Genomic DNA, 16,555 nt, shown 5'->3' on the forward strand with positions numbered 1-16,555 from the left:
GACCCGAAGACGACGGCACCAGGGGTGAGGCAGCCGGTACAGTCAGTGCAGGAGGCATAAGGCCGTCCTGGTGCATGGTCTTGTGAGCCACCGTTGGACCGGTGTAGACTACGGTAGGCATTGGTTGAGAGCTCACTGCCGGCCGACTTCGCTTGGTAGGAATGCTTGGGAACTGGGACGTGTGGTGGTAGTGTGTCCAGACCCAGCTAGCAGGGGAAATTCAACCCCAAGTGCAGCGTCACTCTGCACTGTCGTTGACTGCGATGCTATAGTGGTAAAGCTGGGGAACTCAGCGTTCGGATTTCGCATGCACGACAGCTCAGACCCTTGAAGTGTGGCGTGGGCTAACCCTGAACTGGACAGAGGACGCTTCCATCAGCAGGAATTAGCGCAGAATCACAAGTATAGCTGGAATGCCACTCGATCTTCCACAGACTGGCTCATGTCAGTCTATAGGGGAGAGAGGGGCTGCTGAATCAAATCACTGGCATAGCCTCATGAACCCCAACAATCCCAGGGTCGCCCCACTGACCCTATGCATCGCTTGGTAGTACAGTAACCTAGAGTCAATGAGTTTGTAAGATGCCTACATATAAGAGAAGATACAAATACAACAAAATCAAGAAAATGCACACATCAAACTAGAAAATATATCAAAATACTAAATGTACATTTATTACAATATGTTACGGTTGATCAGAGTAACACAGAAATGTGGTAGCAAAATGGAAACTCAATAAACTCAAAGATACCAAAAAAACACATGTCTGCTTAGAATCACACCAAGGAAAAGAAGGACGAAAAGGTTGGCCATTCCACTATGCATCATTGGACTAGAGGGTGCACTACGATTGAACAGAACTTTAGCAAATAGAATCTGACACACAGGAATTTGCATATTTAGCGACTGTTTGGGGTACATGTACATGTAGGTTAAAAGCAGAAGACCCTCATGATTTTTAAAAATATTTGCACAGTAATTCTCATTGTAACTTAATCTTTTGTGAAAAACCCTCTGCTTCAGCATCTGTGATATCAGCTACAATGACAAGCCCTGTACAGTACAGGTGGCAAGCTGAAGTTTAGTACACGTCTTACTTTCACAAGCATGTAAGTGTATACGAAGTAAATGGATATGTGAAGATGCCACCACCTGTCGATGTGAATATAGTACTCGTACATATGCACCATCCCAGTGTATTTCCACACTCTTTGTGAAAATGGTGAAAGCACTTGCCAGTTTATGTGCCGTCATGTGTAAACGTGTTAATCTGACTTCCACAGTGCAGAGCAAACCCACCTATTCAATTTGTTATTTTCACCATGACGTGTACCGGAACATGTCGGAATGGGCGTCCATAACAATAATGAATTTATAGACGTTGAACTGTAAATGTTCAACATGTACAACCAACAGAATGGGCAAATTTCAGACTCGAGTTGAGGTTGAGGAACTCGAAATGTATTTTGCACAATAACAAATACCAAACACCAACGTCAGGTGATCTTCTTCATAGTCTTCTGTGATGCATATGGAATTGCATGCGGTTTACATGTACCATCCATCTCAATTTTAAAACAAACTCATTATACGTACAGGCTGAATAGGATTACCAAATGGCCATGTTCTTATCTTTAGAACTCTGGTCGAGATCCCTGGAAAAGTTAAGACTGCACAAGACAGTATTTCCAACAGTGAAACCACTGAGGCTCTTTGTGGGATTCGGACCACATGCCATTAGAGTTGGGACCTACGTGTACATTGTACTACTGTCCACATTCACCTATTCTCCTCCCTCCCAAAAACATTTTGAAATCCCTGGATTGACCCACATACGCATTCATTTGTCTGTGTATTTACAGTTGAAACAGGAATTTTGAAAGAGAAAATGTATGAATTTTAGTCACCATACGGAGGACAGAGATGAATCAGATACACCACAAGGTAGATGGTTTATGCTTGAACACAAATTGAATGTCTGCAACGGTACATGTGAACAAATGATATACATGTATGTCACGTAAGTATGTAATGGTAAATACATGTATACATGTACATGTACATAACTTATTGAATTACCAAACCTGTGGGGTCAGGAGTATTTCATCGCATTCAATTTAAAGGTGCCAGTACATGTAACAATCTGTGTAGAATGTGTGACAAACTGTAGTGTGCTACAGTACATACATGTAGACTACACATGTGAAAATACGCCAGAAAGTCAACCAACTAATTTACGGCTGAATGTGTACAAAACTTCATGAGAGACTGCACTACATGTACATGTACTGTACATAGCCTACATGTTCAAGCACAATACAGACTATGAAATACAGCTTTCAAACAAAGACAGCACTTTTCTGCGTGTGAGAGGAAAATGCCTCTTGCAATTTAATTTGGTTAAATTAACTCACAAACTTTTGCATAGAGACTACAATCTCTAGAATAGACTGGTTTCTTTGTACCCTCCTTACTGAAAACAGTATGTTAGTGCGAGGCGTCTCTTTAATATGTAACTAACAAACAGCTTGCCCCAAAATCACGAGGTATAGCAGTGATGTCTTCAGAATGGGGAATACACATTGTAATGTTTATGTGAATTTCAAGAACTCAGTGTACCAGATTTTATTGACATATAACTCATAAAAGGCTTACTCACATAAGTATGGGCAAGTAAGGGAAATGGCCCACAAGCAGCCTCCCACTTTAACCACTGAGAAAAAGTTCAGGGTTTGAGGAACTTTTCTTCAATATCTAAAAAATTGGATTAATTCAACAGATAAAATTCTCTCAGTGGAAAGGTGAACTCACAGGATGAGAAGCAGCAGCATTCATCCCCGACTCCGAGCTGGTGTTTGGTGCCCCGTGTCCCGAGCTGATGCCAGTTCCCAGCAAGGAGTGAGTCCCCATGATCGAGGGGCTCTCCAGAGAAAGGTCCAGCGGCTTGGTGGTCATGGTGCCTGGGCCAGTCAGGGATGTACTGGCCTCAGTGGTGCCGAGGTGGACACTGATCAGATCCCTGACGACAGAGGGCGCTGCAAAAAAGGAATCGTAGCAGACAGCCGAATGGCCTTCAATGTTGGACAAACACTAAATATTGACTTATTTCTTTAAGATCAACTTAAAGAGGTGCTCTTTAAGGCCTTTTCAAGTGAAACTTGAGCTGATGTTTCGACTGCCCGTGCTTGAAAAATGTTAACCCTTTCCTGCTTCACCCTCCAGAGCAGTTGCATATTTCACTAGCTACATGTACATGTAGCTATTGGTTGGTCATACATGTAGAGCAATGCCTGCTCAACAATGAGCAAAAGTACATGTACATGCACTTTCCCACAGATTTGAATCATCGCTACTCACCAAAAGCCCCTAAAGCTCTAACTCAAATCCTACAATGGGACTGTCAGGACATCACTGCGTACGGGCTCATGTGCACGTACATGTACATACATGTATAACTCTGAACAAGAGACCTGTCAAGCCTACATGTACATGTATGGGCTGCATGCATCTAACCAGTGTCCAGACTGCCAGGTGTGATCACTTTCCAGGCAACTTAGCCAAAACAATAGCTTTCCCCTCTTCTGGAGATAAAGTATTCATGCTATTGTATGTTACTTTGAATGCAGCAAGGTGCAGGCAACAGGATGATTGATCATTGAAAATTGGATCAAAAAATTTAAAATCCTGCACACCATGTCAACAGACAATGTGCAACAGTCGTGTCTGGTCTGCTGAGGTGGTGAGACAGTCTCTGTCAGGTGGAAGGGGGAAGGGGGAGAAGAATGCTGCTACTGGGGTACACATGTACAGTAGCTACCCACACAAGTTCAGGTTCCATCAGGGATGAGTGAAAGAGCCTTCAGCTTGCCAGTCTGATCCGCACTTCCCCTGTCTTTTGAACTTTTCCACATAACTTGTTGGTGACAGTGCTTGTTGGAACCCCAGCCATTCACTGGAGCACCTTTCTCCAGGCATACGTGTACTGTACCTAGAGTACTTTAGGCTTTTCATTGCTTTCAAATGTTTGCACTGACAAGTCAATACAAACTACAGTCGAAAAATGGTTAAATGCAGCTTTACATACAATCCAGAACAATATTCCAAGGTTTTTGTAGGCCTTTTCAAACCAAATGAAACAATGGATTTTGTTGACAAACATTACATATTTTGTCTACTAGGAAGAGACCAAGTATTTCAAACCTAAACCCTATCAGTGCTGAATCTTCCAATTTCAATGAGGGAATAAATACTTGTACTGTATGTCCTTGGCCAATTTTAAACATGCATTTAAGATCAACTCAGGAAGATGGACACAACCAATGCCCAAGTCACAGGCCAGGGAAGTCCTGAAGAATTTCCTAACAATTACATGTATATGGACTTGGCAGGCACGTGATGAGTTCTGCGTGCTACAATACACGTAGATCCTTAAACAACAGGATTAAATTAAACTGTCTCGTATCCAGGTGCCAGCGCGTTTGTACGCAGCAGGCATTATGAAATTGCAATGGGCATTACCAAATGTTGATACATGGTCAGGTTGTACATTGTTGATTAGGGAAACTGTCTGAGATATTTATGAATATCATTTTACCCACAGTGCACACATGCCAGGGAATTGGGAGTTTTAAAAAAAATCTAACTTGAAACATAAAAAAGGGGAAGATGAGCTTGATTTATTAGCAATGGCTGGTAATGACCTCCCTCCCCGGGGTTTAATTGTGTTAGGGTGTGCCACTTCCAAGAATTTGATTATTTTCTCTTTTATGTTTTTGAAGACTTCCAAGAAAATGTTCACCTGACAGAGGCCGTCAGCTTGCCATAACTTCTAGTTCTACATTTAGACCAGTAAACAATTCAAACTAAAACTTTCTCACACAATGTGTGGAGTGTGCACACATACATGTAATACAAAAACTAATTTTCACCAAATATTTTAAGTGGAACAAAACTTCCACGGCTAAGATTTTTAAATAATGAGAGCAAAAACCCAAGCTCTAGAGATAGAAAGCTTGTTACCACCACAGGTTTTGTTCAAAGAAACCTTACGAACAGTACATGTACATAATCATTTGTGCAATTTTTCTGAGCTTTGATGATCTTGCTGGAATATCCATCAACTAATGAGCATTTTCAAAAACCACGAACAACTATTTCTGTCAATCCACAGAAACTGGCTTTTCTCAAGTTGGCCGTTAATAATCTAGTGCTTCCCCCGACAAAGGAAGGGGTTTTTTCACTTAAATAAGGAGCTCTTTAGGATTAAATTTTCAGTATAATGGTTTCTTTGGTTTTTAGCTGATATCCAACTTTGTGAGTTCCTTTCCAGGCCAATTGGAATAAAAGTTGGGGGACTGGCAAATAATTATAGCAACTGAAGGCTACTAAATTCCTTCTAAATCTAAACATACAAATAAAAAAAATCTTTCAAAGAATGCTTTTGATGAAGAAGTTTGGTTAAATTTTGGCAGTAGTTTCGGAAAGTGAATTAATATTTTGTCAAATTCAAAGAGCACAAATGAATTTTTGGTCAACATTGCCAGGAAGCAACTTTGTTAGAATTTTGACAAAGTACAGACAAAGTGTTTTGTTGGCATTAATGGTCACAGGTGCTCTACAGCTAACTAATGCTATACATGTGTGTACATGTATGCTTGATATCAGAGAGGATAATGATCAGAGTAGGTTGGGTCCTACAACCTTTGACACCGTAGCCTGGGGGCAAGGCGGGTTTGCATGACCCCTGACAAACCAGCAACCTCCAATGTCAGGTTGCTCACATGCATCTGTTTTCCTTCCTCCATGCATGTACATAAACATGTGCATGCGTGCAATCACTACTACAGCGCTTCCACCAACTTCACTGATATAAAACAGTAGGGAAATCCTTTGCTATAGTATTCACACAAATTTAGTGCTGTGCCTGCATTTCCAGTTGGCATTATGAGCTTAGTGAGAACAATCTTGCACTCTGTATTTGCAGCTTGCACTGGTCTGTGCATAAAGTAAATACTGATGCATGTGGGTTAATTTACAAAAATAAAAATGTGAAAAACAAGGCAAAGGACGACAACAAGAAAACAAAGAAATGCCAGCAGAAATGAAAGTAATTTAAAAGGTAATATGGAATATCCTTGTGGCCCCACAGAGCCAAAATACATTTTCATCAACTGCGTTTCCACTTTCAATGTTACGGTATACGTTGTACATGTATTTGTACCAGCACCCCAAATATGGCTAAATATGTAAAAGACAGGGTTGACCAGTCAACCTTTTCAGTCTGTGAGAGTGCATGAATGTGCACGTACATGTACATGTACATGCAGACTAATTAGCAATATCAGTCAGCAAAAAAATAGCTTAAATCAGGTTTCGTGTCATTAGCATGCCAGTTCGCATCCTATCCCTTTGCAGACCACGTCTGGTAGTTTTACATGGAATTTGTCTCCGAGACAAGCAATCTGCACTTTCTATGCAGCATGCAGAGCAGGTCATCTGTGACTTGATACCAGTCAGTTGCCAACAATAAGGCTCATATGTACATGTACATACATGTACATACATACATGTGAGTACATGCATGTATGTCACTGGTCGACCCACACATCTACCGGTACAGTAGAAGCATGTCACAATTTCCCTCAATATTGCACTGTCCTGTGAAGTCTTTAAATCAACCCATACATGCATTTTGGGTGATGTACATGTACGGGTACATGTAGTTGTTGAGTAGAAGAGACCAGTTGGGTTTTCCCAGTGACAGTGGGTGTATCCACTTACAAAAGGCCTTTATTCACTACCTCTCCACCTGGGTTGGACTCAACCTTAGCAAGGCCATGACCAGATGAAAAATCTCAACCCTGGTCAAGAACAGGCTTGAGTCCAACCCAGGCTAAAGTCAATCTCAGGGTAAACGCAGCGTTGGAGTGGGGTTGAAACATTGAAAGTGTGAATTTTTGCCAGTTTCTAACGATGCATCGCCCCATTTGTCTAGTGTGACAATGTCTGGAGAGCAACTTTCTAGTTCTTTCTGTCTAATCCCATTTCCCCCTTGTTTTTACCTGCCCCTGCTCAAGCGAAGCTTCAACACTCATCCATCGTGTGCTTGGTATTAAGTGGACCCTTAAATGGGGACTTGTGAATCACTGACTTTTTATTAAAAATAGACAAATAAAAAGAAGAAATAAAAATGTCAAAATGCAAAGTCCAGCATTGTCTATGCTTTCCTTCTAATTTAGAATGTTACCCACTACCCAGTAAACTTCATGGAAGAGAAATGTTAGGATAAAGAAGCTAGGTAGCTGCTTTGCATGGGAGGAACATCTTTGATGGTACATACATGTACAGTAAACTGCAAATGAAAGTTAACATGGGAATGGGCAATTCTCTTCACACTTTTCTCTTCCAAGGCAATTCCTTTTCATTTCAGAAAATGCGAATAAAAATTAACTTTTCGCACAGTGGGAAAAGATTTTCAGAGAGTTTCTAAAAGTGGGAAAGATTTTGACAATTGTTCCCAAAATTGAGAAAACATTTTCAGAACTTTTCACAAAACTGGGAAATTATTTTCACGTCTTGTGAAAAGTGGGTGTGCATGTAAAAGTGAACTCTTTCCCTCAAATTTCCCATTCTGAATTCACAGTGTTAACTTTCAACTGCAATGTACTTGAACTTCCTGAAAAAAAATGGAAGCTGTGGCATATACGCTCAGCTCCAACTTACAGGATCTCGTTGGACATACTGGAGATGAGATAAGAGTCCCAACAGCTAAGCCACTGTGCCCATGTTTAAATGTGTTACTGCACATGTGTCCATCGTTAGCCATAGCAGCTTTGGTGGTGGACTGTGACGGACCAGTTCCAGGCCCACTGATCCCCTCTGGTCTGGATACCTTGGGTGGTGGGCTGGGCCCACACATGTCCATCTGTGAAGCCAGAAGAGAATTTGTATGAACGACATTGTTTTGATATGAAAATAGCACACTAGCAACCACAGCCATCTTGGTTGCACTGTACTACATGTAGGTTCATTACAAACACTGGCTTTAACAAACTAAGAGGTTTAGTCCAAAACACGCCAGGTTTGGGAACCTCCTCACAGCTGAGAAGGTCTGCACCCATGAAGGTACACACGTAATAACTTTTCCAGAGCCTCTGAAGACCACGTCATTTGACTACAAGTTTAGCCCCTTGAAAGGTCAAGCTCATTACATGTACACGTACAATACAGCCAAAATTCCTCCATGACATTCCTGCTAAGAGTGGTTGATTTTGCAGCATTTACCAAGGTTTCTTGCCAAAATGCCACAGATACGTATTAGGGTTAAATACACTTTCTCATTAGTCCGAAAATAACTTTTAACGTATCTCATAAACCAACATCACTCCAATTTGATAGATCAATTGTAATGGGCAGCATTTTTGGAGTCAGGATCACCTGACCTTTACTTCCAGAGTTACCTTCCAACCAAAACTTACATGTACACGTACCCAATTCTTGAAAATTGTTCCCTGGATAAATTGTGAAACCTAGCTTCAATTTATCTCGATGCTGAGATAAACATGTGCATACTGTGACATCGTCTGCTATCAAATTATGAGAAATTCAGGGTCAAAATTAAGAAATGTTTTGCAGTACACTTACAAACTGAGTGAAAAACAATGTTTATTTCACAGTCCATAGACCTACAGGTGCATGCACATCTGTTTAGCTATGGGCAGGGAGATATTTTTGGAAGGAGCGCTTGCAATGACCATGGAAGAAGGAACACAACACATCTGCACTTGTGGTTAAAGTTATACTGATGAAGAAAACCACTGCATTGCAGTCACACGTGACTGACATCAATAGACAATACATCCAGTGAATGATACTCAACTTTAATTTAACTTTAAATGATTAACAACATGCATTCAAGAAACCCAGATCCAATGTTTGCCGCATTTGAACCCTTTTTGACCCTGTAACCACTACAACAGCTCAAAGACATGGTTCAACATGGTCAACCACAGGTGCATGTATTACGACCTTCAAGTAGACCACCTATGCATGTACTGTTCATTGTGTACCAGTATGTTTAAATTCTCAAAATACATAATTAGTGATGAACATTCTGTTATGCCTGACAGGACTGCCAGGAATAAACTCCAATATTATAAGCATGTATGGAGAAGAGATTATTAAATGTTGTTGTCAAAGGTCATAATGGAATGCACACATAGCGTAAACAGGGTAGAAAACACACCATTGAACCGATAAAATTAAAGAGCTGGCACGTATATTGTACCTGTGCCTGTACCGATCTGATGAAGCGAGGCAAATGTTGAACGCTATAATAAACAAGGTTCACAAGGAGTCAGACATGACTCACGTGACTGGCAAAATGATGTTTCACCTCCCTCCTTTGCCGTTCTACACGTGCATGTCAGTCATTAGTGAAATGCACACATAATCCCATAATAAAAATTGAAATGAATTTTTGTTGGAGTTGGATTATCCATATTAAGAATACCGTAGGTTTGGTAGAATAGGTAGAATAATCTTCTCTATATCTATCTTTGGACTCAACAGCTTTCTCTTCGACGGGAAAGTCAGATGAGTGAGATGAATGCATTCGAATGCCCAGAGCCCACAAGTAAATCCTATTTGTTTGTGCACATTCTGACAAAAACTAAGCAATGTATGCAAGCACACATGTGGCAATACACGAACTTGTTACCAGGTTATGGGAACAACACCCTTGTTAAAATATAGACGTTGTAGGGACCAAGAATATGGGGACATTTCTTGTCCCAACAACTTGAAAAAGAAATGTGATGGAGGCCTACCCTATAGGACATGCACAAACATACATGTAAATGTACTGTGTCCTGCACACAATGGATTCTATAGGATACACACTGCCATACTGTCCCTGGATGGAATGATGGAATCAAAAGCCACACTTGGAAGCATCAGCGTCTAACCTTATCCAGTCTAATAAGATACCACGGACCTACATGTATGGGTATACTGGTTTGTAACTATTGCTGACTGGCAGCAAATTTACACAGCTGATTAAGAATGGCATACTTGTAGCAAGTCTACCCTGGACCTGTGTAAGGTCACCCCCAAGGGTGGTCTACCAGGGGGCCACACAGGGGGTGTTTCCAATGACTTGGGCAAACACTCCACCTGAACCTTTGCACAATAGCAGCCAAGCAACTGGCTGAGAGATTTGTAAAGGAGTAAAATTATTGACACAAGTACATTAATGTACACTGTATACCAGTAGGCCTACTCAGGGTTACATTATGTAAAGTACTTCATGTATTTCTGGGCAATATTCTGGATTAGAATGCCATAAGATGTTGCAACATTCTTTGGGTTTTCATGTTGACAATTCAAGTGAAAGCCAAGTACTGTACAGGTACGCGGTATGTTTCCACTGAGGGAAAAGTAATAGGTCAATAAATCAGACACATGAGCCTGTAAATGTGGCCCATTCGAACAAAAGAAAAGGGCAATTGCCAAAGATGGAAGGGGAAAAGAATTGATAATGAAACTGTTTTCTCAAAATTTGCTTGGCTTTGTCTGGAATAACTGGACTTTTGACTGCCTGTCTGGCAGTTGAAGGCTATCAAACTTTTAAAAACCCTGGTTCATATTACTCCAAGATGAGAGTCAAAATTACTGTTATGATGACAGACTACCAATCTCCAGAAATATTTTCTCTGTAACTCTGACAGCCAAAACTTTATTTTTTTTAAGAATCTAACTTCTTTAACACAACGTTTTTGAATGTATTCCACAATTTAAAAAGACAAAGGGATTTTTTAGTCAAAAAAAGATTAAATAACAATCATTCTCAAGTTTGCAGGGCAATGTCCAGGCACTTTATCTGGGCTGCAAGAATTCCAGAAGACAGAAGACACATCACATCTCCAACCAAGGGGAGCTCAAAAAGGGAGCTTTAAAAATTGACTGCACTTATGACTGCATTCAACAGATCATAACACATTCAAAATTATCAAGAAACTCGCTTAGTTTTTTTCTTTTCCATAAATTAAAAATAGCTGACTCAAGAAGTGATAAGCAAATCATTTTTTATGTGATGGGTTTCAATACAAAATGCGATATACATGTACATGTATATGCCATTCAAATACCGAGCAATGCTTCCACAATCATTGAATATTTAAGAACAGAAAGAGTGTACCACGCAACATGTTCTTTTTCAATGTTCTGACTCACTGTGTTGTTTTTTTTACTAAAAAAAACCCATAAAAACTGGTTGGAGGCAACAAACAAAAGGAAAAATTCACAGAATGACTAAAATGACACTTATTCATAAAATTCTTTGTCAACTATTATTTGAGATCTAGCTACGGAGCATGGAGTCCAACAAATTATGAATAAGTAAGTAATGACTCTTGGCGAAGGTCCGGATGTGAACTTTGAAGGTCAAAGGTGGGCATGTGCAAACCATTTACAGGAAGTGTACCCGCTGTGTCCACATGTGATTCAAATAGTAACATGTGGGGCCCACCAGTACGGAACATTTTGCGCTTTGCTTTAAAAATGACCAGGATCAGAATTCGAGATTTGGATTCAAAATTCAAGGACATGTGGCCAAGACCCACAAAAGCAGATTAAAAATAAGCATGTAACGATGGCATGGAACTTACAAAAGAAAATCCACATGGGACTGGGACAAGTCTACTACCAAGCATGTGTGCTGGTAATACCCCCTGGACAGCCATCCCATGAGGTACTTTCCATTGATTTGCACACAGTTTCTTTGTGTGTTGGGCTGACCTTAGCCTGGGATAAAATTAACAAGCCTGTACATTCGGACCCCCTGGACTGTCTGCACTGCAATCATGTATACCACAGGCTCCCTGTTCTACATGGTTCACAGGCAAGAGGTTCAACCTATTGGCCATACAGCTGTGAATGGATATGGCAATATCAGCATCTATTTTTACCCAGACTGGTTAAACATAAAGCTGTATGTTATTATCTAGTGTATATTATTATTCTGTATTCTGTACACGCAAAGTAATATTTATTCACACACACATGGAATGTAAATTTTTAGAGAAGAAACAACATATCAGAAGTTTTATTTTTAATATGTACATGTATAAAAGTTCATAGCACAAGACCAACAAAAGAAAAAAATCTAATCCAATTATAAAATACCAACATTTTGATTTATATGTCTTGGTTCTCCTAAAAAGTCTAAACACAAACTTTTCTTGAAAATTGTAAACCCAGGAAAAAAGTAATTTGGCACCAACAAACAGGAGAACAAATTGCATGTACATGTATTTTGCTTTTTTTTTAAAACTCCTGTTGTAAAGTAATGAAATACATTTAAATCCTTCAGTCATTTCAGATGGAAACTTACAGAAATATGACCGGGGCAGATCCAATGTGTTTAAAGCAGACTCCCCCATCTAAACAAAATGTAATGCGTTTGTTCAAAATTAAAATGAATTGCCACAGCCTTTACCAAAGTCTGAAACAAATGAATGAAATTTTACAACTTCTGAAAAAAAAAGATGAAAATCTACAGGAAACATCTGGATTTGACATCAGTTGACACCAAAGAATTTGTAGGAACCACAGCCTACCCCCTTCCAGTAAACTCAGATGTTAGGCAACTTTAAAATGCACTCACTTACATTTTCTAGAGCACTGTAATATTGATGGGACGCAATTTATTGCACCTGTAGACTTTAATTCCATTTGTTGATTGGTCATGTTACTGACATCAAAATAATTATAAGCCCTGGGTCAAATGCCTTGCTGCTATCATTTGGCTCGAATGAATTTCATTCTCCTAAAACTAGGAACCCTTATGGATCTGTTCTTTATTTTCCCAAGAGAAACGGGGAAAAAACTGAAGAGAATCACACAATTTAACCGACCAAAGTGACAAAAATTTAACATCACTTTAACCTTTGACATACAGGTTTATGCAGCCACTGATATATGTACAGTTTGAAGCACCTTCTTTATTGTACATTGCAGGACCTGAATGAGACATCATTTATGCTTGCATAGTCCTATGAATAATTATAATATTGCTAGGGCTTGTTTGACATTTTTTCCAAAGTTATGCATGCATTTCACTTGGTTGTTAATAATGAAACGCGCAAAAAGAAAAAGACAATACTGAGCTACACAGGACTTTCAACATGTTTTCTGAATTGCTGTATATGTACTGTATTGTACATCACACATGCAGAGTAAAAAGTGACAAAATCAGGGAGTAGAAATGACACACACAAAGGACAGGTGGAGAAAATAACTTCTTGCAGCTGGGACAGGATGACGCAAAGTTTACAACTCCCAAAACTGAATCCTGTTTTTCACTTTCTCTCCTGTTATCAGTGGGTTATGTTTGTCTCAAGGAATTTTCTGCACAAGCTTGGCGTAGAATATTCAGTGTGACGACATTCAGACCATTGAGCACTTATCTAACACCTGCTCCACCACCAAGGACCCCCTCCCCTCCAATGGTGCATCTGGACTCACTGAGCTCTATGAAGACACAGCGAGCTGGCTATGCTGGGATTTCCTTACGTACTGTTATGCTTTGGGCCTCGCACGTAAAACAACAATGTTTGTCTCCACATTAAAGAAAAAATAAATAAGGGTCTAGCTCCGTGTAACTACAACTTGAATCAAATTGCAGTCATCGATGCACGTATCTGCTCACAAGGCTCATGTCAATCATAAACCCACAAAGCTACATGTATCTGTCATGTTTTGTGGTGACCCCTCACCAGAAACATGTTTATGATGTCAAAGCAATACGCCAGGAACATACCGGTATAAGGTGGCCCACAAGAACGAGCAACCAGAAACGGATGTCATCTGACATTTGACTGAGACAAAGTACAGGGAAGCAGACAATCTTGTTGATGGGCATCATTTTCACTCAATGTTCAGCATGTTTAACCAATAACCAAAGCTGAAACATGTTCATAGTTTCAGTTGCTGAAAGACACCCCTGGTTCTACCAATCGACAGTATGATGTGTATATGGTCTTAAAGTAGGTACTGTATGTAGGCAATGTTTATCAAAAGTCTGAAAATTTGGTACTCTCAGTACTGCTCTGCTTACCACAGGTGTACAACAGTCCTAAAACACAGGTTGGCATATTGTATGAATCAAATTAGTCAAAAGAAGCATCTGCTTCTAAATCCACTTGTCTCTATTTCTGCACAGTCTCTCCACAGTCTTGTCACATCCGCTGCATAAATGTACAAAATGTTTAGGGTCAAAATTTGGACAAAATTTGCGACACGTACCTTTGTGAATGTACGACTGTCATGACTGTTCCTTCACATTGGCCTATTAGCAATACTGGCACTTGGCTGCTAATACTACTACATGTAGGCCAACTAGGCCTATGCTCAGCATGCTTAGACTAGAGTCTTAGGCCTACAGTGTACATGTAGGGTAAACAGGCCTACTGAATCGGTCTTTCTCGTGTTTGTCTCATGACAAGTTTAGCATGTTTAGCAAATTTTCTGTCACAGAGTAAGCATGGTTATGATGGTAAGCAACCGAGCAAGTTGACACGACTTTGCTTGGAACATTTTTGTGTGCTTGCCTGTCGTGCCTATTCATGTTATAAACATTTTTAACGTTTGCAACGCATTATGGGACTTGGATGACAAACAAGCTATGCGTTTTATGCATAAACCTATGGGAGAAGTGAACCTGTAGGAAATTTTACAGTTTTCTTCAAAATATTTTTAAAGTATCTGCTCATTACCTCACAGATTTTCAAAATAACAAATAATTTTTCATATGCTTGTAAGAAGAAAAATCACTCTTAATTGTTTTTTTTAAGGGCACCAGTCACTCTAGGCTGAAAATAATGTGACTGGTCAATGCAGGATGAAAGAGCTACAAGTTGTGATTTCAATTGGCCAAGACTACTTGTAGGGCATTAATATTCACGATCTTAGTCAAAACACGGCAATGGCAGTGGGAAAGGTTTTAAAAGTGGGGAGAGGAGGAAAAGGGCAAAAAGCCCCCGAAGGGGTGGATCCAGGTTGATTTTTTTTTGGGGGGGGCGGAAGTTGCAATATACCTGTACAGGTCTCCAATGGCTGGTAGGGGCCTAGGCCTATAAAGTGGGAGAGGGGGAAATAACTAACTTTTCAAAGGTGAGCCCCCCCCCCATTCCAAGTAAAGCATGGTCCATGACAAAAACTTGTTGTTGGAAGGGATTCCCCAAATTTTTCTTGTGTGCCATACTTTAAACTTCAGAGTTTGTGAATATCTTCTTTCTACCTATTTGAAGTTCAACTTGGGCCTAGCCTAAGCTCGTTAAGCATTACTTACTTGTTTTAAATTAATGCATGCTAAATGTTAGGCACTGCAACAGTGCCATGACCAGATGACCATGACTGCTAACATGGCAAATGAAATAATCTTGGCCTAGGCCTACCCCCCGAACTTGGGTTCGGCGTCCAGTCCGCCGCTCTCCTGGCAATGGCATACCTGGCCTACGAAGTAGCTAGTAGGCTACTACTAGTACGAGTACGAGTGGCCTACGAACACGTCGAACCTTGGAGTACGGTGGACGACGAACCCCACAATAGTCTGCGGAAGAATGACCAGGTCCACGATGACTTGCACGTTAATTTTTCAGACATTATTTCTAACTGTCACAAAACATAACAAAGGCTACATACATTTCAGAACTATTCCTAGAGCTTCCCACGTCCTTTTCACCACAAAATGGAACAGAAGGAGTTTTAAAGAAATGTTGGAAGTCCTGCCGTGAGTCAACAGACGTCTTCCCGATCCCAGGTAGCTCTCAGTCTCAAGTCGTGCCGTGATATTTATACCGCTGTGCGAATTTGTCGATTCTTCAAAATCTCGATACCGCGAGTATTTAAACCGATATAGAGTATATCGAGTTGAAGTGCTCAAATCTGCCCACTCTACCGAACAAAACAACCATATCTGACTCTGAAACAGAATACAACTGTTTGAAAACAGTTAAATTTTATGTGAACTCCAGCCATCATGATTTTTCCATCATATTGAACTGCAGCCAAAGTCTGAAGACATCGACTCTGTTTTAAACTAATCATTCATGCATGAACTAGCCATTAAGCATGCATGGGGCTATGCCAAAAGAATTGCTTGATAACAGAAGTAGAGGAAATCAGCAAAAATTTTCGAATGAAATTTAAAGTCCGGCATTGTATTGGTACCTAATTGGTTGAACAGAATCCAGCCCACTTCCAACTGAAAGATCGACAAATTACAACTGAGAAGAATACGCAGAAGTTTCTGAACGACCGAGTTGCGAAATTAGACTCGATACCCTCACATTCCTCGCGTGTGAGATATCGATTCCGAAGTCACAGCGGGAAACACTAAGCTGGTTCCAAATCAGTGTTATACTATTGCGCATTTTCGGGCTAACGACGTCCAGACTTATGACCCAGCGTTAGAAACCAAATCGTCTGCTCGCGGATCGTCTGGTGGGCCGTTTTCCAATACTCCCTTCCGTTCCGTTGCGGGCGGCATCTGTT

General features: G+C 40.3%; 1 protein-coding gene across 2 annotated transcripts in view; it reads right to left on the reverse strand.

Moving 5' to 3' along the window:
* The window catches only part of LOC110984078 (uncharacterized), a 27,147-nt gene extending 11,308 nt beyond the window's left edge, over positions 1 to 15,839 (reverse strand). The window contains exons 1-4 of one of the 2 annotated variants that reach the window (XM_022243889.2): positions 15,704 to 15,813; positions 15,510 to 15,611; positions 7,724 to 7,925; positions 2,813 to 3,036 (exon numbers count right to left, since the gene is read on the reverse strand). In XM_022243889.2, coding sequence (XP_022099581.2) covers positions 2,813 to 3,036; positions 7,724 to 7,925 — 426 coding nt within the window. In that variant the 5' untranslated portion in view covers positions 15,510 to 15,611; positions 15,704 to 15,813. Of the gene's footprint in view, positions 1 to 2,812; positions 3,037 to 7,723; positions 7,926 to 15,509; positions 15,612 to 15,703 lie in introns of both variants that reach the window. The other variant, XM_022243888.2, reaches the window with a different exon arrangement.
* Between the last annotated feature and the right edge of the window lie 716 nt (positions 15,840 to 16,555).

The sequence above is a fragment of the Acanthaster planci genome, linkage group LG02 (genome assembly GCF_054643075.1).
Source record: "Acanthaster planci isolate LZ-2023a linkage group LG02, COTS_SCS, whole genome shotgun sequence".
In the NCBI taxonomy this organism is placed as follows: Eukaryota; Metazoa; Echinodermata; class Asteroidea; order Valvatida; family Acanthasteridae; genus Acanthaster; species Acanthaster planci.